The 26,616-nt window shown below is 43.4% G+C and overlaps 1 protein-coding gene across 1 annotated transcript in view; it reads right to left on the reverse strand.

Moving 5' to 3' along the window:
- Nucleotides 1-26,616, reverse strand: part of LOC146187595 (DNA polymerase theta-like) — a 163,881-nt gene that overhangs the window by 117,700 nt on the left and 19,565 nt on the right. Inside the window, exons 4-6 of the mRNA XM_084608233.1 lie at nucleotides 25,930-26,045; nucleotides 9,552-9,711; nucleotides 1,375-1,471 (exon numbers count right to left, since the gene is read on the reverse strand). Coding sequence (XP_084464359.1) covers nucleotides 1,375-1,471; nucleotides 9,552-9,711; nucleotides 25,930-26,045 — 373 coding nt within the window. The remainder of the gene's footprint in view (nucleotides 1-1,374; nucleotides 1,472-9,551; nucleotides 9,712-25,929; nucleotides 26,046-26,616) is intronic.

Raw genomic sequence — 26,616 nt, forward strand, 5'->3', positions numbered from 1 at the left:
AAAAGTTTGGAGGAGCTGCCTAATTGTTTATGACATATAAGGCAGGAAGGCGGAATAGGAATCAGCCTCCCAATCAGGCACTTCGAAAGAGGCACATTAACCCTAGGCCATGCAGGCACGTTCATACAGCTTGGTTACAGCGGGGCCTCATATGTGGGCTTGTAAGCTGCGCTACGGCATCATACCCTTGAAGGCAGAGCTTAAGTGTCCCCCATAAATTTGTCACATTAAACTTGGTACCACCGGTGGAAATTATAATTGTGCACTGTTCCCCTGGCTCCTCCATTGCGGCAGTCACTCGCTTGGACAAGTAGCAGGCAGCACGAGAGCAAACTTCCATGACAGTCCAATTGGCCATCAGCTAGTTGGACCATTTGGGATTTTATTACCCCTGTTGGCCTAGTGAGCATCTCGTTACACGTTTGCTGCTGTGAGTTATGAGCACGCCATGCTACCACTTTACGGGAAACTAGAAAACAGTGTGGGCACCTTGGCAGGTCAGGAATGTCGTACGTGTCAACCTATGTTTGCAATCAACTCTTTTTTTTTTTTTTTTGCCAGTGAGGAGTACGGGCTAGAGGAAGAACTTATATGCGAAGGCAAGTTACAACTGGCAACATAAGACATTTTAAAGCAACTTTACTGCATGTACAAGTGCCCCTGTGCAACAAACAAGTGGATTGCAGCAAAAGATTGCAGCATTTGAACCTCAGACCTTTGAAGTCTGTCCTTTTTTTTCCTTTTCTGCTTAAGAAAGGCACACTACAGAGAAGCATACAAAAGGAGCTAGAAGCCACCGACACTAAGGAAAACATAAGGGATTTTGCTTGTTTTTCTGTGTTAACAAATGTGAAATTAAAATGTAGTCATGGAGATAATCGTTAGAAATCTGAAGAAAAACAGTCATATGGCACCAGTGGGATCAATCCAATTGGTGGCACATGGTTATTTTTTCTTCTAGTCTTTAATTAGCTTCATAGTCATACTAGTTAAATTCACAGTGGTTAACAAAAAAAGCAAACAAAAACACCTCTCATGCTTTTCTTGGTGTCAGTGCTAACTGGATTTTTTCGTGCCTCGTCATGACCCCTCATTTCTGTCATTCGTTTGGAGAACCCCCTAAAGAAAGACTGATCATTTCTGGCTGCCAGACTTAAAAACTTTAAAAACTCAATTTATCACAAAACATTCCCAAGCAAAGACATGTATGGTCAAATCTGCCTGGTTACTGAAGTACTGACTTATGGCATCCACAACACTGTTGCTGAGTGCTCCACAAAACATCTGGTACATGGAAGGTATGCCCTCAATATTTAATTGACTAGCAAATAATTTTCATTAACCGGAGCAAAAAAAAATTTTTTTTAGCTGTACCTCTTCTGTGCGTAGGCCACCTTGGTGAGCATCAGTTCCAGCAGATAACCTCGATGAGGGTCTCCAACAAGGTGAAGCTCATCCACCACCAGGATCCCTGCAACAAGCAGAGCAACCACATATGCTAGTGCACAGTCAGGACATAAAAACAGGCATTTACGTCCTTGAGTTGAAGCGTCTTACAGACAGGCAAAGAGCTGCCTTCTTTGATGCCTCTAACCAGCGATGGTCAAGCATTTCTTCCTTGCTTTCAATAATCCCATGGCATAACAATAAATTTCAAATGACAAAGGTGGTGACCATGCTCTTTACTAGTATATTATTACTACCAACATGCAGCACAAAACAGCAGTAGATGTACTAATGCCACCCTGCGAAGGATACATCTATTAGCATGGATGGATGTAGGTGAGATAAAAACAACTGCCCCACTTTTCCGATGAAGCAAAGGTTACGTTGCTGACACCTAAAGCAGTGACTTTTGTTTCTTTTCTGCTGACCACACTGACACAATACTGCAGAAATTGCCTGTGCCTCAACATCGTAATGTGATAATGGCAACAGGCGTACGCCAGCATAGTATAACTAGCAACTGCTCCACCCTCATGTACAACAACAGGCCCGCCGTGGCGATGTTATGCCCAAGGATGCAAGATCAAATCCCAGCCGCGGCAGCCACTTTTCGATAGAGGTGAAAAGCAAGGCCACTCGTGCGCTGTGCTGTCAGCGCGCTGAAGAGCCCTAGGCGGTAGAAATTTCTGAAGCCTTCCACTATGGCGTCTCTCCTAGCCAGAGCTGCTTCGGGACGTTAAACAACCTAAAACACACCAAACCAACCTTATGTACAACACCAAAGTGATCATCAGCAAAAGCAACAGCCTAACTATTTCCACTGCAGGTCAAAGGCCTCTGCTGGCCTGTGTCAGCAGCATCACTTGATGATTGCTAATTTCCTATTCTCATCCGCTGACCTGAGTCTGTCATAAGCTTGAACCTGGGTCATAAGCTGAGTCTTGTCATAAGCTCAGGAAACCCTTCATGATGCTGTAAAATAAAAACTGCAACACTGTCGTTGGAAATGTGCCAATAGTTTATCCCTTTTCACTGTGCTCATCCCTGCTATATCGGGGCTCAAAGATAAATCTGTGAAGGTGCAAATCATTCAGCATATAGTTCAGAGGACGTCATCAGCCCCCCGTGTTAGAAATGGTGCCATGACTTATTCTTCATGTAGTTTTCCTGACAGTCTTGCAATGTAAGGCAAGGCCTCCCAGCGTTTCCCTTGCTGAAATCCACTCTGGCATGCCCATTTCCGCTACATCTACGGGTGTCCACAGAATTTTCTGGGGCATGAAAATTATAACAAAGCGATATTGCGGAGCAAAGTAAGCAGGCAATTAGGTAGTGCATTTTTTTTTAATAGAGTCCGTGGTGCATGCATTTGGAGTCAGCCATGTTTCGCATGTAATTGCCCAACCTTTTTCAGACTTCTCGTCACTTTAACGGAAGCACTGAAGGCCCCATTTACCAGCAAGTTTCCAGTTGATGTTTAGAAGAAAAACTCATGATAACACCTCTGGCAGGTGTTTGCCCTGTGGCACAGCCGTAAATGCATAAACTACTTCTCGATAATGCAGACTGATGGGAAAGTTGGTATGACATTGTAAAAAAAAAATGAGGAAGGAAGGGACAAGACACAGCACTAAGTAACAGGTAATGATTTATTTAAAATGCATGTAGCCACCACTGACAAACCAGAACAAAACACCCAAGGGAAAAACAAGACAAACAATCTGATCATTCACAAAAAGAATTATAGGACGACAGAAGGAACTCATATTCTTTGTTTGGTATGGCGATGGATGAAGAGGTAACGCATGCCGGGCCTAACTTCGCAATCTCTGAAGCCTCAATGAACTCTCTTCTGATATTATCTTTGTGATCCGCTACAACTTCACACTTTTTTACCAGCGGATGACAGGCACAATCACGGCAACAAACCCCGATATTGTGAGCAGCATTTTTTAACATTATTGCATTGTTCCCCACCTCTGTCGTTAAGAGAATGACTAGTTTGTCCAAATAGTAGTTACCAAAAGACAAAGGAAGAGGGTAGACAACATTTCCTTTGCAGCGCACAAACTTATTTTGGTGCTTTTTCGTGTAGACAGGGACAGTTTTTAAACGCTTTTTTGGAGCATTTACATGTATGCAGATACTACCCAATCGCAGTGAAGCCGAAAATATGTATCCCACTTTTTTTCCAATCATTTACAAATTATGAGACCCAGCATGAAGATATGAAATGACCCCCACATTTGTCTTACTGTTATGAGCCAAAGTGCCACATTTCAACTTTTAAGGCAAAAGGCTTTAATGACCCTGTCCGCCCGGCCACGAAAAGTGTCATTTTTCAGGAGATTTCGCGGAATACCGCAAGATTGTGACATCATCACATGGTGACGTCATCAGCCATGACTGGATGTGATGTCATCATGACGTCACATTTGCCCATGTCTAACAATCGGCAGTGACGTTGTGTCCCACCCGGTCATGACGTCACCAGGCGATTTACGCATGTAAGAAACTGACCCAGCCGCGCATCTATCTGATCTAGGCGTCCATGCGGCACCTTTCATTTTGCGCTTCCTCAAACGCCGCACCACACAATATACAGATTCTGCGGGATACCGTGGGATTCCAATTGTCAATCATCCTGATGACATCATCAGTAGATTAAAAATCCTGCCTCTACCAAGCATCCAACCTCCATCCCTCAGATCTCCAGCCGAGCGCTTTAACCAACTGCACCACGCCTGGGATCATAGAACGCACATCATAATTCTGCTTGTCTACCGTGAGGATGATAGCGGGATTCCGCGAGTGACAGATGCTGCACCTTTCCTTCCCTGCAAACCAATTATAGAACGCCAGTGAACTTTGATGCGTTAAATGGAACGCTGGATGTGTCCGACAAGGGCCACGCAATGTACCGTGTGCAGCCGCAATGTTCAGGCTTTCGCATTTCTCCACTGCAGATTCTGCAGTACTCTCGGAATTTTTTTATCATTCGATCCTTCAGCTACAGAAGCAAAAATATGAAGAGGATAACTAGTGTCAGTGAGCCTGTCAACCTGGCATAAAAAACTGTGAGCAATCATACGCAAACAAGATTTCTTGAGGGCACTGTTGAAGCAGGACGCAGCAATGCCTCGTTTCACAAATGTGGAGCGGCTGGAACAGTACGAAAGTAACGGCTTTTCTCCCCTAAGTTTGAGGGACCAGCACAAATGTTGGGCAGTGAAATAAGGAGTCAAATAAAGGTACTTCATGAATTGTAACAAATGGCTGAAGAACATCAGAGTAAACAGAACAGATCGAATTCACTTCTGCGTCAAAAACTGCATCAATTAAAATGACATAATTCTCAACAAAACGAAAAACTGAACATAAAGCGCACGGGAAGACGCACACAAGAGAAGAAGACACAGGACAGCGCGTGTCCTGTGTCTTCTTCTCTTGTGTGCGTCTTCCCGTGCGCTTTATGTTCAGTCAAATTACAATGCACCATCTAGCCCAACTTCAAGTTTTGTTAAAACGAAAAACCTTCGTGACACTGAAAACCTGGAGACAATCTTTGAGTTTTCTATCTTGCATAGATCGATATATGTCACTGAGCAACGCTGCGATGGAAGCTCCTATGCAGATGCCTTCTTTTTGGATGAAGATGCGGTTATCACAATCTGCACAGGTGGATTCATGATAAATTTGCAGCAAGTTTAAAAAGTTATTCACGGAGAGGCCAAAAGCATCCTGGAAAGCTACAGCTCCATCACTGTCAATTGCCTCACTAATGCAAGTTATAAGTTTGTCATAAGGAATCAGTTCAGTTCAGTTCAGTTCAATCGTTCAGTCGTGTCCGACTCTTCGTGACCCTATGGACCATACCACGCCATGCTTTACGGTCTCTCACTATCTTGCTAACATCCCATAACTTCATCTGCAGTGCCTCGAGGATGCCATCTTACCATCGCGTTCGCTGCCTACCCCTTCTCCGGCGACCCTCAACCTTTCCCAACATCAAATCTTTCTCCAGAGACTCCTCTCTTCTCATCAGATTAACAAAGTAGCTGAGCTATAACTTTAGAATTTGACCATCCAATGAGCAGTCAGGGTTTATAGTCGACAATATCGACTGATTTGATCTTCTGGAAGTCCAAGGAACTCTCAGGAGTCTCCGCTAGCACCACAATTCAAATGCGTCAATTCTTTGGCGGTCAGCCTTCTTCACAGTCCAACTCTCGCATCCATACATCACAACTGGAAAGACCATAGCACAAGTTATACGGATCTTGGTTGGCAGTGTAATGTGTCTGCTCTTTACTAGGCGGTTAAGGCTAGCCATGGCTCTCTTTCCCAGAAGTAGGCGTCTCCTAATTTCCTGGCTGCAGTCTCCTTCCGGGGTAATCTTGGAGCCCAAGAAGAGAAAATCTGTCACAGCTTCCACCTCTTGTCCCTTGATGTTCCAGGACTTGATAGGGCAAGACACCATGATCTTTGTCTTTTTAATGTTTAAGCCCAAACTTCTCACTCTCTTCTTGTACGCGCATCAGAAGTCTCTTGAGTTCCACTTCACTTTCTGCCATTAAAGTGGTATCATGAGGAATAGGGAAATATAAATCTTTTACATCAATTTACGCTGACATCGTCGCTCACTCTAACCCAAGCCATTTCAGAACCGTCATTGAAAAATTTTTTTGTTAATCTCGACCATACTGTCAAGACTACCCCTCATGTAAAACCCCGTACTCCTGGGGTCATTGAGGTATTGAAAATAAATAAATAAATAAAAAAGCATGCAACTGCTTGTCTTGGTTATCATTTAGAAAATAACAAACTAGTCGTCTTAACGACAGACTCGAGGGACACTGCAATAATGTAAAAAATGCTGCTCGCAACATTTGGATTCATTGCCCAGATTGTTCTTGCCATCCACTGGTCGATGAGTACTGAGTTGTAGCGTATCAGAAAGATACTATTACAGTGAAAGCCCGTTAATTTGAACCTCAATAATTCGAACTACACTACTTGGTCCGGCCAAGCTCCACGGAGGTCTGTGAACTAAAAACCCCATTAATTCGGATGTGAGTCGTTTCCGCTACGAATAATTCGAACTACGAACTACGTCTGGGCAACTTGGCGTACAGAACGTGGGAAAAAAAAAAACCTCCGCGAAAGAACGACATAGTTAGAGGCCTTTGTACATCCAAAACAGAGACAGAAGAAGAAACTAGGTACAATCATGGAAGAGTGGGTAATGCCTAAATGGCACCATGACCGGCGTGGCAGTCGGCTGCGCCGGAGAGCAGGTAGCCGCCGGCGCGGCTACCTGCTCTCTTCTGCGCAACCTGTGAAACTCTCAACTAAATATTGGTTAATTCGAGCCCTGTTAATTCGTAAATACAAATAAGCTCTATTGGCACGGTCCCAGCCAATGCCCATGAAAGGCTGTGACTTTGGACGGGTGCTACGGGCTACGCAAAAACGAACTTTTCCGCATTTTTTTTTTCTGAGAGGATCATTCATCCTCCACCCATCAGTAGTCAACAGAAGCACGTGGTCAGCCGCGATCATGATGCCGGTTTTTACCACTGTTTGCTTAAAAAGGCGTTTGCTGCTATCGCGCATTCCAATAATTGAGTAGCAGGTGCCCGCCCCAATCGCCCATGGCATGATAAAACGAACGTATTCAAAATGAGGCTTGCACAACGGACAAGCACTTGAACTCTGCCAAGTTCATTTCCCCCTTTGCTAGAGCTAACATCAAAAAAGAAACACGACCTGATGTTATCGCTGCGGAGAATCTTGGCGCACTGCCAAGAAATGTGTTGGGGACTGTGACTGCTCGAAACGGAGCAACACGCCAATGACTGACGCCTTTTTCCTTTTTTTTTTTTAATTCTTTGGAAAAAATAGGGGGTGGGAGGGTTCTTTATGCGAGGGGGTCATTGCGCGAGTAAATACTAAATTTACCGTAATGCAAATGATTCGTGTCAGTTTTTTCCATCCAATAATTCGAACATTGGCTAATTCGAACCTTTCTCCCGGTCCCATGAAGTTCGAATTAACAAGCTTCTACTGTACAAGAGAGATCATTAAGGCTTCAAACATTGCAAAGTTAGGTCCGGCATGCGCTAGCACTCCATCTATCACCATATCAAAAAAGAGAACACGAGTTACTTATGTCGTCCTAGAACTCATTTTCTTGTGAATTATCAAAGTGTTTGTCATGTTTTTCCCGCGTTTTCTCTTTCCAGTTTATCGGTGGTGGCCACTTACAGTCGAACCCGGATATATCGTACCCAGATATATCGAATTTTCGTTATATCGAACTCACGGAATATTTCCTTGAAAATCCCATGTAAAAGTATAGGAAAGCCGCGTCATATATCGAACTCAATTTCACCAGTCGTTCGATACATCGAACTCCGCACCACACACTGGAAAGTGTGCCTTTCTTAAAGACGATCGCATCACCCTCGGCCGTTTGCCACGTGACGTTTTCAAGCCATGCGCGGAAGTAATGAGAGGGTACATTTCGGCTAGGGCAGCGCCGCGCCCATTCCCTAAAGGCGCACGCATTTGCAGTTATCGTTTTCCGCGCGCCAGCATGTGCCGTTTGCAAGCCATGTGCGTGAATGAACCAGAGGGAACCGGTGGGAACGATGGGGGAAAGACGCGACAGAATGAAGCGCAAGGGTGTGCCCATTCTTTTGCCGAGGTATCTCTCTCCTTCCTCTTTCCCGGCCTTCGTTCTCAGTAGCAAGCGCTACGCATGCGCCAAGCCAGCTCAGCCCGTTTTCAGACAGAACGTCGGACGCTTTCTCCAGCGTGTGTTGTGAACCCTTTGCGCGCGGACATGGCTATGGCGCCTGCGGAAGTTAAGTAGCGGCAGATCTATCTTTTTTTTTTCTTTTTTTTTTGCAAGAGTCGTCTATTTTTATCGTTGTGCTGTACGCGCAGCGTAGCGTAAGATATGGCGTTACAAAGCGGCATTTTTTTTTTTTTTTTTTTTTTGCGGGAGTCTCGTTTATCCTTGCATGTATGAATCAACGAAAGCACGTGGTCAGCTGCGATCATGAGACACCGGCTTTTAGCATTTTTCGCTTCAAACAGCATTTGCAGCTACTGTATCACGCTTTCCAATGATTTTGTGACAGTGGACTACGCCCGCCTCAAGCGCGGCGTGATAAATCGAACAAAGCTTGTGCAATCAAGCCATCACGGGCAGTCTGCCAAGTTCGCTCCCCGCCGCCCCAGGAGCTATCAAAAGATAAACACGTCGCGACGTTATCGCTGCCCAGCATCTTGGCACGCTGCCAAGAAATGAGCTGTGGATGAGACGACCGAAACGGAGTGCGACATGCAAGCGAAAACACTCGCGATTTCAGCCGCGGTGACACAGAAACCTTATTCTGAGCAGCCGCGGTGGCTCAAACGACAGAAGACGCAGTTCCAACAAGTTGGACATTTTTTGCTCTGTCGCTGAGATTGCTTAATCGCTTGCATGTGAGTGAGCTGGCCTTAACGCTTTTTTTTTTCCCAAATTCTCGAGTGCAAAAGTGGAGGGTGGGCTCATTATGCGAGTGAGTTGATTACGCGACGAATACGGTATCGTTTTTTTCGCATCGTAAGTGCCGTCACAAGCCGATCTCTGTATATCGAATTATCGATATATCGAACTATTTCGCAATCCCCTTCGAGTTCGATATATCCGGGTTCGACTGTATACTTAAACAGAGGCGCTCTGAATAAAGCAATGAGTTGTTAGTCGGTGCTGTGTCTTCTCCCTTCCTCCCTCATGCTTGTGCTGGTGGACTGCCTTTTCCTAGAAAGGAAACCAAGGTGTGCTGCACTGTGCAAATTTAGTCAAAATCTACCTAACGATAGGGAAGTTACGGATATGCGGCAACAAATAAAGACATGTGGAGTAAGTGCATGAAGCCTTACAAGGAAGTGCTACAGAAGAACAATGCTAACCCAGGCAAGAGCACAGCAGTGGCATTTAGGACAACTGGACTGAACCTGCTTGTCTAGCTGCAGATGGCACTGGGATGCAGGCCCAGATTTTTCTTTTTTGCTTGACACGGGGCAACGCCAGATGAATGGGCACTCACCCAGTTCGCCCAGGGTGCCCTGGTCAAGCAGCATTCCATTGAGGAGGCTGTTAGCACGCTCAATGGTGCACACAGCCAGGTCCACTGCAGACAGCCCACCCGGAGGCCGCTTCTGGCCCAGGAAGCCACCCACGCGCACGCCACAGCCACCAAACAGCTCCTGCATGCACAACAAGAGACGACATGTGCAGGCAAAATTAGTGCATGCACTGGCAAACACTGAAAGCAGGTGCAAACAGTAAGTCACAAAATGATGGGAAAACAGGAGCTGCTCAAAGGAACAATTCAAACCACTTTCAGTAGTTTATACACTTTTACACTTGTTCTATTTTCTTCAATACTCCTGTTTCGCCCAAGACAACCATTGGGGAAATATCTTGCATTAGAAGAAAATGACAACTCAGATAATTTGAACAGAGCTATTGATCATAAAGGGGTAAAAGATGCACACCATACAAAGAAAACTATTAAAAATAGGGAAGCAATGCAGCAAAACCAACAAAAAGGGTCCAAGCGCTTGAGAACATCTGCAAGAAGGCATTTACAAGTGCCACTTATAACACGTTTCACTATCAAAGTTAAGAAATGAATGAAATACACTGACTCGGCTCAGCAGAGTCAGTGCACAAAGAAACAGCAAGTTAGCACTGATGATATTCCATTACAGTTCATTTTATGGTCCAGCAGCTCATCATTTCCTTTGGTTTGGTTTATGGGGTTTAACGTCCCAAAGCACCTCAGGCTATGAAAGATGCCGCAGTGGAGGGCTCCATAAATTTCGACCACCTGGGGCTCTTCATCGTGCACTGACATCGCACAGCACATATGCACCCTGCTTTTCGCCTCCACCGAAAAACGGCCGCCAAGGCCGGGATTCGATTTCGCATCCTTGGCACAGCAGTCAAGCGCCCTAATCACTGCAGCGCGGCTATCCATTTAGTTTTAAAATAACTAAAAAAATCCCTCAGTTTATATTAAAGCAGTATAGGCACCAAATTTTCATTGCATTTTCCTTCTTGTTAATGATACACAAGGCATTAGTTAGTGTACATCGATCACCACATGGCATCCGCATACAACTGCTAAATGTGCAACTGAATTTTCTTTACGCGAGTAGAAGTCCCATGAAGCATAAAAATAATAAACAATATAATCTCTGGTTTTTCCCTCATTGTCGTTCCTGTTCTTGGGGCAGGCTGGCTCTACCATTGCAGTAATTAAAATCTCAAAGGAACGACTAGTATATCACTTTTCTTTTTGTTTTATTTTGTTATCCTATACACAACATCAAATTAACTTTTAGGTCATAGCCATTGCTTGGCTGCTGAAAACGAGAAAAACGGGCAAGAGAAAAAATTTGATTATAAATTATTTAACATTCATAGGCTAATAAGAAGTAGTGATTTATGTATAATAATGTATTATGCATCATTACAAATAATACCAATTGCAGTAAAATTAGGGATCTCCTTTAGTCGTTATTGAAGGAGGGACATGGGTCTTAAAAGTAATTTTGTTATTTACTGCCCAATTTGATGAGACTTCCCAGAATGGTTCAGTTTTTCCTGCCAATTTCAAATATGCAATTTTTTTTCTTCTAGGACAATTAGTTCTAGAGATATTAGAGAATTACTGCTATTGTCTGCTTAAATAATAGAGAAAAAAATGGTCATAAGAGATTAATTTTTAGTATACAGGTAGCTACAATAAAGTGTGAGAAATGCAATTTTAGAAGCACACTTCTATTTTCACCTGTAAAATTCTCGTATTTCATCTAGAAATATTATATAGTTGCCATGTCTGTGCATGCCAGGTTCAGAGGGCTGCTAACATTAGCTCAATTTTAAAACTGTTTCCAATATTGCATTCCTTACACTTTATAGCTTCTACCTGTATAATACAAATAAATTTCTGACAAACACTTTTTCTCCTATTATTTTAGCAGGCACCAGCAACAATTTTCTAATACCCCTAGAACTAACTGCCCTAGACAGAAAATTTTGGCATATTTAATATCAACAGAAAAAACTGAAAAATTCTGTGCGGTTTCACAAAGTTCGGTCAATAAATAACAAAACTAGTTTTAAGACCTATGTCCACCTCTTTAAAGGGACATGACACTGGCCAAAATATGTCATGAGATTATGGCGGAGATGAAAACACCTTGCCTCGTATAGTGCAAATCGAGCACTACAATATCAAAGAAAAGGTGCTTTACAATTTTAATTTGCGATTGAAAACTGCATAAAAACAATTAGGCGCTATTTAGCGGAGAAACCGTATTACTTTCACTGTAGTACCCCACGTGACTACATGTCAGCAAAATATTGCTGATTTTAGTAAGTGCACACTGTTCTTTTTTCTTCTAGGAGCGCTTGTCATAATTTATTATACTTTGTGCTCTCTCCACTGTGTCTTGATATAAACCACCCCTCCTTTCGCACTACGAAAGGCATGCTTTCAGGTTTTGCCACTAGATGGCACCCCAATGTTTGGAATTCCGTAAATGAAGCGGTGATAGTGCCCACCAAAAATTTCATCAACGAGGCGTGCGTTACTGTGCCGTGACAGCCTTGAGTGTAAAACTAAAAAAATTTTCGTAAATTTTTTTTTTTTTTTGCTTATTTCATTATCTTAGCCCTTCCTCTTTCATGTCCACCAACATCAGCCTTGAATCTAGATCAAAAATGACAAAAAATCTGCAATGTGAGCATGCGAAGTGAGAGACCAATACGAAGAACTCAGCTGCGTTTATGACGGCTACAAATTTCAAACACGCCGTCTACTGCTTTTGAGGCATTTCAGATAGGTAGAGAAAGCTTTTTGCATTTTGAGAGTCCTCCTGCTGTTTTCAAAAAGCAATTAGAAAAAAGCTTTTTCCTGCCCCCAAAAGATGCACCACCATTCTCGAAACTGCCACCGCCATTGGCTCAAAGCTACTGTACAGCGTGTTGTTGAGTTGTCGCGCTGTGGTTCAACTGGGGACACACAGACTTTGAGCAAGTTTTAGAGAAGCTAGGTATCCTTCCTAACTCAAGAACTGGTATTACTGATTAATCTGAGTAATGCACGTGACAGCCTGCGAGTCCCAAGACATTCTTAGGCTAAAAAAACTGCTGAGGCCAAGTCCTATCGTTGCCACATGGTGAAGAAAACTTGCACCGAAGACACTTTTCAGAGACAATGTGCATAAGCTGCAACAGAATTGTAAAGAAACATGCTACTTTGCAGCCCCTTAAACTATATTTTCCCGAGTTAAAAAAAAAAGTGTCAAATTGACTCATTAAATGTTTGTTAAAATTTTCACTCTCTTTTCTTTGCTCCTTATTTTCAAGCAACATTACTGCTCTTCACCTGTCAATGTTGTATCACTATGAAATTTAGCATGGCTATTGTTTAGTATTTGCAAAATGCAGCTATGCTATTTTTGATTGCAATTTGTTGTTGTGAATTAGATATAAGTTTGCCAAAGCATTATGGTTGCACCAATAAAAAGAAACTTAAAGAGTAATATTTTTTTTAAACTTAAAAAAAAATTATAGATAGAACACTTTATTCTCATTGTGTACAGTACACCATAATAAAGGAAATGGCATATTGCTTACTGCTTTTTGGTGTTTTACTGATATTAAATACATTTCAGATGCATGACTTGTAAAAATTCAACAAAAATAGATAGGCTGGAATTAACACCAGATTTGAAAACAGCTCCTAAAAATTGACCAAATGTGGAATTTTTGGCCACCTGGCTCTAATATTAACAAAAATGTTTCGTCCTGGCACATGTCCCCTTGAGACAGCCAATGAGGACATAGAGCACTGTAAATAGTGCTAGCACAGTATGTCACCAACAACCACTCTTATTACAAAGAATTCATCACATAGTCATGCTAAACTTTAACTCAAGACGATTCACTAAAACAAGACAAGACTGGTATGTGCACAAACTTTCAACTGTTTATTACATGTACTTCTCTCCTTATACACACACGTACAAAGAAAAAGTACAATCACATGTCAAATACAAGTTTATAAGTGCAATTCAGCAAACCGTAACCCATGAAGCACCGCTTCCCATCACGCTGCCTGTTAACAACTCTCTGTGCATCAGCGCTATCGACGGATCGCTTACGCATTCCGTGGAACCGGCCCGTGCCATTTCATAATCCTCAAAGATTATTCTTTCGCGCCGGTCTGTGAAATGCCCGATTCTAGCAGTTTCCTTGAATCTTGGGATGCATTTTTTACAGCTATTAACGTGCTTGGCGAGGTTGCTTGGGTCGTTATTTTTGCCACAATTCCTTAAATGTTCACCCAATCTTATGTTTATACACCTTTCGGTCTGCCCTGCTGCAAGACAGAGGAATGTTGTACACAACACACTTATCATAGTTTATGATCTTCTTTTGATGATCGATTCCGCATGTTGTACTAACCTTTTTTTTCCTATCGCGGGAGTTACTTTTCTGCACATTAAGGTTAGTTTTGGGGGGGCTGAAAAGACAGTGGGGGTTTCATGTTTTGCTCAAATTTTCTTAAGTCGGTGCGATACCTTGTGTACGTATGTTACCACGATCGGCCACACCCTTTCTTTTTCCTTCGTTTTCCCAGTTTCTGGTCCGGTTACCTCTTTAATCAATTTCTCTGCTATTACACCAATCAAATGTTTGAGAAAACCGCTCGCGGCCAGCCTGTCAACTTGCAGCTGTACACTTCTTGCCATTTCGTGATCACATGATTTCTTAACACACTGTCGAAGGGATGAGTATGCTACACTCCTTTTTACAAGCTTAGATTGGCATGTGTCATATCTCATTATTGGCTTTTTACCTTTAGTTCCGAGGCAAAAATAACGACCCAAGCAACCTTGCCAAGCATGTTAATAGCTGTAAAAAATGCATCCCGAGATTCGAAGAAACTGCTATAATCGGACATTTCACAGACCGGCACGAAAGAATAATCTTTGAGGCATATGAAATGGCACGGCCCGGTTCCACGGAATGCATAAGCGATCCGTTGATAGCGCTGACGCACAGAGATCCAGTTTTTAACAGGCAGCGTGAAAGAAAGCAGTGCTTCATGGGTTACGTTTTGCTGAATTGCACTTATAAACTTGTATCTGACACGTGCTTGTACATGTTTTCTTTGTATGTGTGTATATAAGGAGAGAAGTACATGTAATAAACAGTTGAAAGTTTGCGCACGTACCAGTCTTGTCTTGTTTTAGTGAATCGTCTCGAGTGAATGTTTAGCGCGCCTACATGATAATGGAAAACTAACTAGCTGCCATTACAGCATTGCTTAAAAGAATTATTGGCCAATCTGAAAGGTGCAGCGGTGGCGTATCGGTAGAACATCCGCCTCGCATGCAAGAGGGCCGGGGCTTGAATCCCGGTGCCACGAAATTCTCCACAGGATTAAAAAAAAAAAAGCGTGTTGATGGAATTGAATAAACAGTTTTGGGGTGTGACCTAATGCCGGTGAACACATCCGGCAACGCACTCCCTCACCAGAACAGGAGTTGGCCACCCTGGTGCAGTAATTAGCCGCAACCTCCCATGATTAGTCCTATCAAACCCCGGCCCTCAGTCACCAGCGGCTGCGGAACAACTGACCATGGCGGCGGTCAGACCTGTGACGCAGCAGGAAGTGCTAAGCATTCCTGGCTTTAACGCTAGAACACTAGCTAGTGAAGCTAGTTTAGCAGTGCCGTTAGAGGAACTAGAGGGTATGATATGGGATGTCATAGGGCTTAGTGAGGTTAGGAGGCCAAATGAGGCATATACTGTACAAATGGATGAGCATGTACTGTGTTTTTGAGGTTTACAGGAGAGGCGAGAACTAGGAGTAGGCTTCCTTGTCAATAAGTATATAGTGGGTAATGTAGATGAATTCTATAGTACTAATGAGAGGGTGGCAGGCATCGTAATTACGCTTAATAAGCGGTATAAACTCAAGGTTGTACAGGCCTATGCACCTACATGTAGTTATAATGACCAGGTAGTTGAAAGCTTCCACTAAGATGTAGAATCGGCAATGCGAAAAGTAAAGACGCAGTATACGGTATACGGCAGAGATATCAAAGCTAACCAATAAGCGCAAAGTGGCCGATATAAGAAAGTATAACATGGAAAAAATTGAGCAAGCTGTAAAGAATGGGGGAAGCCTTAAAGCGGTGAAGAAGAAATTAGGCACAGGCAAAAATCAGATGTATGCGCTAAGAATCAAGGCGGGCAATGCCATCACGAATCTGGACAAGATAGTCAAAGTAGCCGAGGAGTTCTATACTATCTCTACAGTACCCAAAGCAGTCAGGATCGTAATGAGATTGGCGGTAGGGAAAAACAGTCAGACATTCCACCAGTGACGAAGGACAAGGTTAAGAAAGCAATAGAAACTATGAAAAGGAGGAAAGCAGCTGGAGAGGATCAGGTAACTATAGAATTGCTTAAGGACGGAGGGGATATCGTGCTAGGAAAACTGGCCACCCTGTATACGCAGTGCCTGGTGTCATAGACGGTACCGGAACCATGGAAGAATGCAAACATTATCCTCATTCATAAGAAACGGGACGATAAGGACCTTAAAAATTACAGACCAATCAGCTTACTGTCTGTTATGTATAAGGTATTTACTAAGGTAATTGCTAACAGAATCAGGAAAACCTCAGACTGCAATCAAGCAAAGGATCAAGCAGGGTTTTGAACACGGTACTCTAGTATCAATCATATCCATACCATCAACCAGGAGATAGAAAAATGTTCGGAATATAACCAGCCCTTATACATAGCATTCATTGATTACGAAAAAGCATTGGACTCAGTAGAAACATCGGTGGTGATGCAGGCATTGCGAAATCAGGGTGTACACGAGCCATATGTGAAAGTGCTGGAAGATTATATATACAGTGGCTGCACAGCAACCATAGTTCTGCAGAAAGAAAGTAACAAAATTCCCATAAAGAAAGGTGTTAGGCAAGGAGACACTATCTCCCCAATACTATTCACAACTTGCTTAGAGGAAGTATTCAGAAACTTGGAATGGGAGCAGTTAGAGATAAAGGTAGATGGAGAATACCTCAGTAATCTACAATTTTCTAATGACATTGCCTTGCTAAGTAACTCAGGAGATGAACTGCAAAGAATGATTGATGACCTAGACAGGAAAAGTAAAACGGTAGGCTTGAAAATCAATATGCAGAAGACTAAGGTAATGTTCAACAGCCTCGGGAAGGAACAGCAGTTGACATTAGGTAGCGAAGCACTGGAACAGGTAGTAACCGTAGATCTGGGCCATGAAAAGGAAATAACAAGAAGAATAAGATTGGGATGGAGCGCATTTGGCAAGCACTCACAGATTATGACTAGCAGCTTACCGGTATCGCTCAAGAGGAAAGTATACGATAGTTGCATCTTACCTGTACTCACCTATGGGGCTGAAACGTGGAGGCTAATCAACAGGGTTCTACTTAAGTTGAGGACAACGCAGAGGTCTATGGAACGAAAAATGGTAGGGGTAACATTAAGAGATAGGAAGCGAGCAGAGTGGGTCAGAGAAATAACTCAAGTTACTGACATTATAGTGGAAATCAAAAAGATGGACAGGACATGTAGTGCGAAGAGAGGATAACCGATGGTCGCTTAGGGTAACAAACTGGATTCCAAGGGAAGGGAAACGTAGCAGGGGGCGGTAGATATTTAGATGGGCGGATGAGGTGAAGAAGTTCGCAGGGATCAAATGGATGCAGCTAGCACAGAGCCGGGTTAATTGGAGAAATATGGGAGAGGCCTTCGCCCTACAGTGGGTATAGTCAGACTGGTGATGATGATGATGATTAATGTTATCAGTTGTGTGATCAATGTGGATGGAGAACAGGTGGTGAAAATTGTTCACCTCACTTTCTATCATTGGAAAAAAATGTGAGGAGTCTAAAAGCATTTTCTGAGATCAATCTAAATCTATAAACTCACGCTATGGTATTTACCGTATTTGCTTGATCCTATACTCCGTTTCATACATCAAGTGCAACACTACCAAAGCTACAGCTCTTGTTTGCGCTCCCCGTATCCGCGATGAAAAATAGTGCCTGCTTTTGACGAGAGAAAATAATAGTTGCTTTGTCTGCAAGCTTAATACATTTTACATTTGCTATCAACTTCATAAAAAGCACCTTTTTTTAGGGAGAAAGGGTCGGATTCGGTGAATTTGTATGTTTTTTTATGTCGTTTTTGTTCGTGCCGCGTTTTCGCTGCCTCGCAACCTTGCAGCTGTGCCACTAGATGGCGCTGGCTGTGTCCTCCGCGCTGCGCATCTCTTTTTGAGAAAATGGTTCGTTGGTGTGCATTGTTTTCTATAAGATCCGCTCTGCGAAGATGTCTAGGCATGCGAAGCAAGTTATTGCAAACGTGTATGCTCGGAATAGAGCCCGTTTCCGCAGGAACCACTCGGCTACAGAACGAGCGCGTAATGATACACCTCCTGATTTTTTCGTACAGACTACTTGCGTAGCTTTCCCTGCGTAGCACCGTGAAACGAAGTATAAGCCCCCCGCATTTTTTTTTTTTTTTCCAAGATAGTAATGCCAGAGTCCTTCAGTACTCCTAATGGTCATGAAACTCCCACTGAAGATGGGTTCACTGACAAAAGTTTCTGCGAGGGGAGCCACCACCGATTTGAGGGCTGCGAATGGCCGGATTTCCAGGCGGCATATGGTGTGTTTGCATCCAAAATTCTTGCTTTCTCGCTACTGCTGTTTTGTCCTGTTTTTAATACTTTGCACGAAATTGAAGCTGAGGTCCTGTATCTGCTGCACTTGCACAATCGCAGTTCCGTTTAAGCTTATATGAAAAAAACGCTGCCGGCAGAGCCACATGCAGCTGGCTCCTTACCCTTGATTTTCCTGCCGGGAGATTTGTTATGTGGCAAACTGAAACATTGCCCAAGGGTGCATTAACCTACAACACACCACTTACCATGGAGCAGTGCACGGGAAGGCAAAGGCCATGTTAGCAGACAGCAATCAAGAGATTCGTACTGCACTTGCTGCTCGCCCGGTTTGCTCATTTGGTCATCCGACAACAGCTGAGGTTTCACAGTACATCACTTCATCTTCATACACGCTGACGACTAGATGGCGTGGGATGTTACTGGATGGCTGATAACTAAGCGTCTGAGACTGTAACGCACGAACATGCAAAAATGCCGTACTCGTTGCTGCTGTGCGCGGCATTTAGACGCTGCCCAGAACAATGCATTGTCGCTTGCAATACTTACACAGCAGAGAACATATCGCTTTTTCGTCTTTTGAGCGTATTATAACACTTTGGTGCAAATAGGTTTATCATTCTGACGGCATGATTCCATGATTTGTAAACTGAAAATGCTATGACACGGTGTCACTAAATTATCCCATCCCGATTGAACAACACTGTTTTGAATTAAGGGGAGATGCGAGTTGAAAAACGGCAATTTTCAGTAAAAAAGTCACTTTTGTGTTTTTGACTGTTGAGCAACATTGATCCTTCCTCTTTCACATATAAAAATATCACAGCCAAAAACAATCGCGAAATTATTTTCTGTTAAAGCACTCAAGATGGCCAGAGAAGGCGCAGATATGACCCATTTACAAGCGCATGACACGTCAAATCGCGGCGGCGATCGCCATTGAAATTTTGCATGACGATAGGCCTGCGCCTTTTCTCCCTAAAGCCGGCTTTGCCACTTCACAAACTCCCCAGCATGTAATAAAAAAAAGTTCTTAGATACACTTTACAGCCCTGTACTGAGGTGTTTACTATAGCAATGTAAATTATTTTCTCTAACTTAACCACCGTTGTCATCGGCGGTGCACAGGCCCAAAATAAAAAAGTGGGCTCCTTATACAGATTAAACAATGTACTCACATACTCTCATGTAGTTTAGAAGTGAGAAAAATCAGCAGTGGTTTAGCTCTGGTTAAATCTGGATAGAAGCGGAAGCTTTTTTTGCCTGCTACATTAATCCCATATCATGCCCTATCAGTGTAGGGCGCTACATTATTGGGGACACTTAAGCTTGGCCTTTAAGGGTATGACGCGAGAGCGTAAGCTACCAGCCCACGTATAGAGTCACACTTGAACCAAGCCGTATGGACGTGCCTGCGTGTCGTAGGGGTAACGAGAATGCAAAGAGTTCTGGCAGGCCAATTCTGATATCACCTTCCCATATGAAAGGAGCCACCAGAGTTAGCAGCTAGGGTAACGTGAAATCAAGTCATGGCAGGCTGATAATGTCACCCTCCTACATGAAAGGAGAGGCCCGAGTTGGTGCTCTTTCAGACAGCCACCGACAGTGACTCTGAAGGCGTACTGTCTGTCATAGTGAAGCTTCCGCTTCAAATGTAAGTGAGGAAGGCATTTTATTTTCACTACTTAACTTGGACATTAAGAAATCGCCAGGAGTTGACATGATACCAAGAGCCTTTCTCGTATGCTACGCCGAATGGTGTGCAAAATACCTTGCCCCAATTTTTAACATGTCTCTAGATATGCACAGCTGCCACAGGATTGGAAATACAGAAAAATCATTCCCGTGCCGAAAACAGGCAGTAACTCACTTCTTGCATCATATAGGCCAATTTCATTGCTTTGCACATGCGCTAAAATGTTTGAGCACATCATATCCAAGCACGTATCAGTTTTCGTTGAAGAAAATCAGATTATTAATGATGCACAATACGGTTTCTGCAAGGGACTATCAACTGTAACACAACTGCTAGAAACAGTCCATGACCTTGCATCTGCTCTTGATAGACACAATCAGATTGACATCATTTTTCTCGACTTTGAAAAAGCCTTTGATCGCGTATCCCATAAAAAGCTACTTCTTAAGTTAAAACCGATCCTTAAAAATGACAAGTTACTCGCTTGGATTGAAACATATCTTTCTTATAAATACCAGGCCGTCAGCATTGAAGATATGCTGTCCAATTTTTCACCAGCTGAGTCGGGTGTCCCGCAGGGCTCAGTTTTGGAGCCACTCTTGTTTTTGCTCTTCATTAATGATATCACTGCAGACATACCAGTAAAAATAAAGCGTTTTGCAGATGACTGCATAATCTGCCACGAAGTATCCACTTCTCATGACCAGGAGATCCTAAACTCATCATTCGCTAAATTACAGACCTGGTGTTCTACATGGCAAATGACCACTAACACTAAAAGGCTGTTGAAATGACTGTAACTCGAAAGAAAGATCCACTGAACTTTCAATACTAAATCGGAAACCATTACCAAGCAACACTGACAAGTTTTAAGTACCCGGGAATCATAATCACACCTGGCCTTAGTTGAACCAGCATATAGACTATTTTAAAAATAAAGCAATGCAGCGACTGAGATATCTAAGACGAACCCTCGGAAAGTCCCCGCCTGAAATAAAACTACTAGCATACAAAACTTACATTAGACCGATTTTGGAATGCAGCCACTGTATGGGACCCCTTCACAAAAACAAACATACATAACGAAATTAGAAAATGTTCAGCGCAAATCCGCGAGGTTTATCTACAACCGCTATAGTTGGCGCATGTCCCCCACCTGTCTCTTGCAGGCTGCTAACTTTGAAACACTGGAATCACGGCGATACCATGAAAGACTAAAGTTTTATTACTTACTGCACAATGACAAAATATGTATAGACAAAAACCGATACATTCAACCCGCAGATGCACGTACTACTCAATCATTCCATAGCAAAAAGGTCAAGAATTTCACTTGTAAAACCAACGTGTTCAAGAACTTTTTTTTCCCGAATGACACACAATTGTAATGCCCTGTATGCCCAAATTGTTGAATGCTCCACTCTTGATACGTTCACAGACGCACTCCTGACTGAAAATCAATGTGTATTGTAATTTGTTGTGAGCCTGTTCTTGTACCCCATATCCACCAGCTACACCCATGACACATTTTGGTTTTCCTTCCGGTCACAACTGAGCATTGAGAAAAGAACCATGTGAATTTTGTCTTTGTGACCATCTGTTAATTTGATGTGCACTTGCTTGCCACATGTACACATTCTGTATGGTCATGACCACCCACTCCTGCCCAAGACCTTGCATAAGGTTGGCAGCACTTGTAAAATAAAATAAAATAAAATAAAATAAAAACAGCGAATGGCTTTCCAAAGAAACCTTTCATTGGGAGGACAAGCGCCAGCAAAAAAACGCACACTCAGTGGCGCCAATAGCCAGAAAGTACTTGGTGCTCAAGAAAGCACGGGTAAACGACGATGATAACTGTGCTTGAATCATGGTATTTAAATGCCCCTTCGTCTAATTAGGGATGTTTAACATCTTGAAGTGACTCGGATTATGAGAGATGCCGTAATGGAGGGATCCGGATATTTCTACCAACTAGGGTTCTTTACCTACACTGACATCGCACGCAGCACATGGCAGGTTTTTGCTCCACCAAAAAGAGGCTGCCACGGCCGGCATTAGATACTGCGTCCTTGAGCACTGCACCACCACAGCGGGGCAGAAATTGTAAAGTTAAAAACTGATAAGAAGAAGTAGAGTTGTAAGCAAGTATAATAAAAGCAAATCTGTAGACATTGGAAGAGCAACGAAATGCAAAACGAGCTCATAAAAACTACGGCGCTTAACTCGGAATGCTTTCACATCTCCGCACGTAATGAGACACCTCTGTAAAATTTTTGCCAAGTAGTCGACATTACCGGCTGCTGCATATAATCTCCCTGATCAATTTTATTTACACCTGCTTCATCATTCCTATCTTTTGTAACAAAGTGTCCTTTTTATATGCCACTTCAAGCGTAATATTTTTTTTCTTTCTATCCTGTGTTATGCAATGAATGTTTCCTCCCACTTCCTTCTGCAATGCCTTTGGGCTCCGAGCTTATTTAAGTTAGTAAATAGACGCTGTCTGTGTTCTGCATGTGCTGAGTGGGCACTGATATGCACAGTTACTTTCAAGGTGTTGATTTTTACCCGAGTGGACAAAATGTACACGATTTCAGAAATAAGAAAATATGCTGCCACTTGGAGATAGACAAGGACGTGGTTTCGTCAGCGTTAAATACTGCTGGAGGCCTTTGAACATTTTCGGAACTGCTCCAGGTATCAGTTTTGGGAGCTTTTCAAAGACACAACTTTCCCATTTACTTCGAATTTATCGTACCGTGCAATGACCATAAGTGCCTAAATATTTCCGAGTAACACACAAGTTTGGAGAGTTAAATCAGAGGTCACAAACTTCTTTTTGGTGGATGGCGCGTGTCCACGTCTGTCTTAGTTCGATACCATACATGAAACAAGGAAGCGACACTTTTTTGTCATGCTCCCAAAGCTGTAGTGCCAGTCCATCACGCAACAAGCGGACAGTATCATTCATAGAGCGCAATGGCTTTATGAAAATAAGGGCATTTTCAGAATTTCGACACAGCACCTAAAAAACCGCCGCGAAATAAAAAGCCTGCATACAAAGCACCCCACAACACATCGATTTCCACGCAGACGATCGCCCGCTCCACCGTCGGCAAAAACATGCCCCTCATTCGATGCCAGCGCCGCTGTGTGGCCGCTTTGGGCAGCGTACCAAGCTCCCCCATAGAGTGACGGAGAAGTTTCATGACCATGAAATGGTATTGAAGCACCATGATAATGCTGAAAGTAAAGGGGGTGTTTAAATTTGAAAAATCTCAATTAGCCCCCTCCCCCCCTCCATATTTTTGTGGCGATATCTAGACAGATGGACGTGAGGAATAACATTTTGTTCGGGATAAAGCCTTAGAAAACATCTTTGGCAAACGCGGTTACAGTTAGGTTCGACTTCAAGCTGTGGCGGCCCTCTGCAAACTTATTCAGACCTGCATTTTCCGTAAAAGCTGTCAAACAGCAGACACCAAAGAAAGCAATGTGGGCCTGCAATGCCTGCTCAAGCTGCCAAGCTCCGCTAAATGGCCACCGATTCCAGGTCCAGGTGACAACACACTGGTTGAGCTATTGGGGTTGTTTTCGGCCGACTTTTGGCGTTCTGTGTTGCCTGCAGTGTTGCAGTGTCGGAATACAGCACAACAAGAAGCCGAAGGGCACTGCCAACTCTGACGACTGAGTAAGCAAGTGCACTGGCAGCCTTCTTTATGCACTCTCCCTCGCAAAAAAGGGGGCGCTCAGATTTGCATGCAAACCTTTTTATTTCCAATTTTTTTTGCAAGGTTAGGTGGGTGGTTAGAATCATAAAAATGTGGTAAGTTTCCCCTCACATTGATTAAGCCCCAAGTCAACAAGCGGATACATTTGTTGCATAGGATCTTTCGGCCTGTGTGAGGCAGGACGAGGCATGCACGCATGATGCCGACCGAGATCTGATGTTCGGTCTCCACCACCACAGGAGTGGTTGTGGCCTACCATCTCTGTACTGGTAAGAAAGCTTGTCCCAAAAAACAAGTGCTCCCGCAGAACAGCTTTCCCGCAGAACAGCTTTCCCGCAGTTTCGGGCAAAGATGCACATTTTGCAGGGGTGCACTTTGTTGCGCAGAAGCATTTCATGTATCTTTATTAGTTTTTTTTTCCCTAAACAGTGCTGTGCAAACAACCCATGAATGCCATTGTGTGGGACTGCCATAGTTTGCAGTAACTGTGAACGTTTGTTTTAACCTAAGTACACACGAAACAGTTCCTTTTTCACGCTGGGTCTTATGGAGAACGGGGAACTCAACAAAAGTCTCCCTTTATTCATCTTATCCAAGAATTCATTTTAACCAGATTTTAACAAACATGGTTATGGCAGCTTTTGTGGCTGCATTCGAGGCCTTATGCAAACTGTGTTGACCAGCATGGTTCCCTGATGAGCAACTTGGGCAGCAGAAACAGAAGCTGTAATATCAAGTGTGCAGCAGTGAGCACGAATAAGGAGCCACTGCCCCGCCTGAAGCTGACCATAGACGATGAGTTGTTGAAAATCAAGATGTTGGAAACACATGACACGTCGAACAACGAACCTCACCACTGGATAAAGCGGGCGATGTGAGTGAATTTACAACGTTTAAGATCACAGCTGCTCTCACCTAGAACTGCATAGTGTGGTCAATGGCAACCCTTCCTCCAAAGCAGAATGAAATTTCCTACACCCAGAAGAAAGGACAGTTGCTGTAATCTGGCATGTTTGGTTTGTTTTCGTTTGGTTAGAGGGGTTTAACGTCTCAAAGAGACTTGGACAATGAAAGACGCCGCAGTGGAGGGCTCCGAAAATTTTAACCACATGAGGTTCTTTACCGTGCACTAATATCGCACAGCACATGGGTGCCTTGCTTTTCGCCTCCATGAAAAAGCAGCTGGCACAGCCGGGATGTGAAATGTTTCAAGGAACAGTAGCCAGCGTGCTTGTATATATGAAAATTGAAAGAAAAATGAAAAGTACTAACTGCATTAGTTATGAAAATAATAGTAATGTAATGCGATCCCTTTTTCTACGGGCAGTAATTTGTAGTGCAACTTAATTACATTTGTGAGATCCCTAGGCAAGTATTAGTAATGTGATTTACTTTCCCAAAGTAATTTTGCCATGTGTGGTCAACAGCTAGCACACTCTGCAGAACTTAGTGCCATACCTGCCAGCCTGGTGGAATAAAAAAGTGGAATTTTTTTTAATTCTCAACAAAAAAGGGGGGGGGGGGGGGGGGGGGGCGTATCCAGTGTCCAATGACTGTTTATGAAGGGACCTTATGAGACTATAAAAATCTGTCAGAGTAGTTCTGTAATGGACCTTCACCAACAGCAATGTTGGAGGGTTGCGTTGCTCAATAGTGAGTGAAAATCAGTTATAGTTTAAGTTTCAATTTCAAGTAACCATGAGACATACGCATGTCGTATCAACATGTGCAAAATGTGACATGGTTGCCTGCCTCGGTGTCACAAAACACGGAAATTCAGAGGTGTAAGATGCAAAAACTGCTGCAAATATCTCTTCTTGTGTTTTGACACCACCACAAATGCAAGTACACGACATACACTCTGTAGCACATGGCCTAACTAACCTTAATTATACACACAAGCAACTGCAACAACAAGCATGAAATGCAACCAGCCACGGCTGCTTTGGCTTTGGCTTGATTTGTGGTTCTTGGGATTTAGCTTAGCCGGTGAAGCCGATTGGGGCCACCGACAGTGATGCCGGCGATTACCGTGCAACTGCAGGTTGTTTGGTGCTGGTTTCACAAAAACCATTCTTGCGACTTTTCAGGAGATATAGGGCAGTGACCGTAAAATTGGAAAGTTCAGTCAAAAACTGGGAGTCTCCCGAACGAATCAGGAGGGTTGGCATCCAGTGCCCGTGCAGTGGCGAGAGAGCGGGAGAACAGCATGTGGGGTGCTCACCGCCAGTGCCAGCTCCTTTTCGCGGGCGAGTGACACGAAGGGCAGCACCAACAGTGCCTTGGTCTTGGTCTCAAGAATGCGCTTGAGCATCAGGATTTCAGCCACCAGGGTCTTGCCTGTACAGAGAACTCAAGTTGGCCTACATCGACAGGTTACTGCACTCCAGCGACAAGAAAGGCTGCCTTCACTTAAGAACGGAGCTTATTATAAGCTTTGAAAAGGGCAAAGAAAGGCGCGGCCATTTTTAAAAGCAAGCTGCAGTGATGTCACCGCATTTTTGCTTGCAAATCTCTCAGGCTGTACCACACACCACCATTCACATCTAGTCTGTAATTGTAACCATAGATAAAGCCACTGGGGAAAAACAATGTTTCCTTTCCTTTTCCTGACTACCATTATCTTTGCAAGTAACTCATCTTTAGCTGCAAATTGAAAACCTTCTGTTTGCAGTGCAGCAATGCGAATTGGGCCGCAGTTCATTCATCCAGTGCAAGGCTTCTGCCCCGAAATCACTCCTCCCTATGAGTGAGAAAGCCAAAATAACCTGCAATTGAGCCTGCTTAAGGAACCTAAAGCTCACACAGATTACAGTCAGTAGACTACCCCCATTATAGCCGAAAGTTCCAAGACAAAGTCACGTTTATTTTTTAAGTCTAACAGTCACTGTATCTGAGGTTAACGGCCAAT

The sequence above is a fragment of the Amblyomma maculatum genome, chromosome 6, assembly GCF_055883805.1.
Source record: "Amblyomma maculatum isolate TAMU_Amacu chromosome 6, ASM5588380v1, whole genome shotgun sequence".
Taxonomy (NCBI): Eukaryota; Metazoa; Arthropoda; class Arachnida; order Ixodida; family Ixodidae; genus Amblyomma; species Amblyomma maculatum.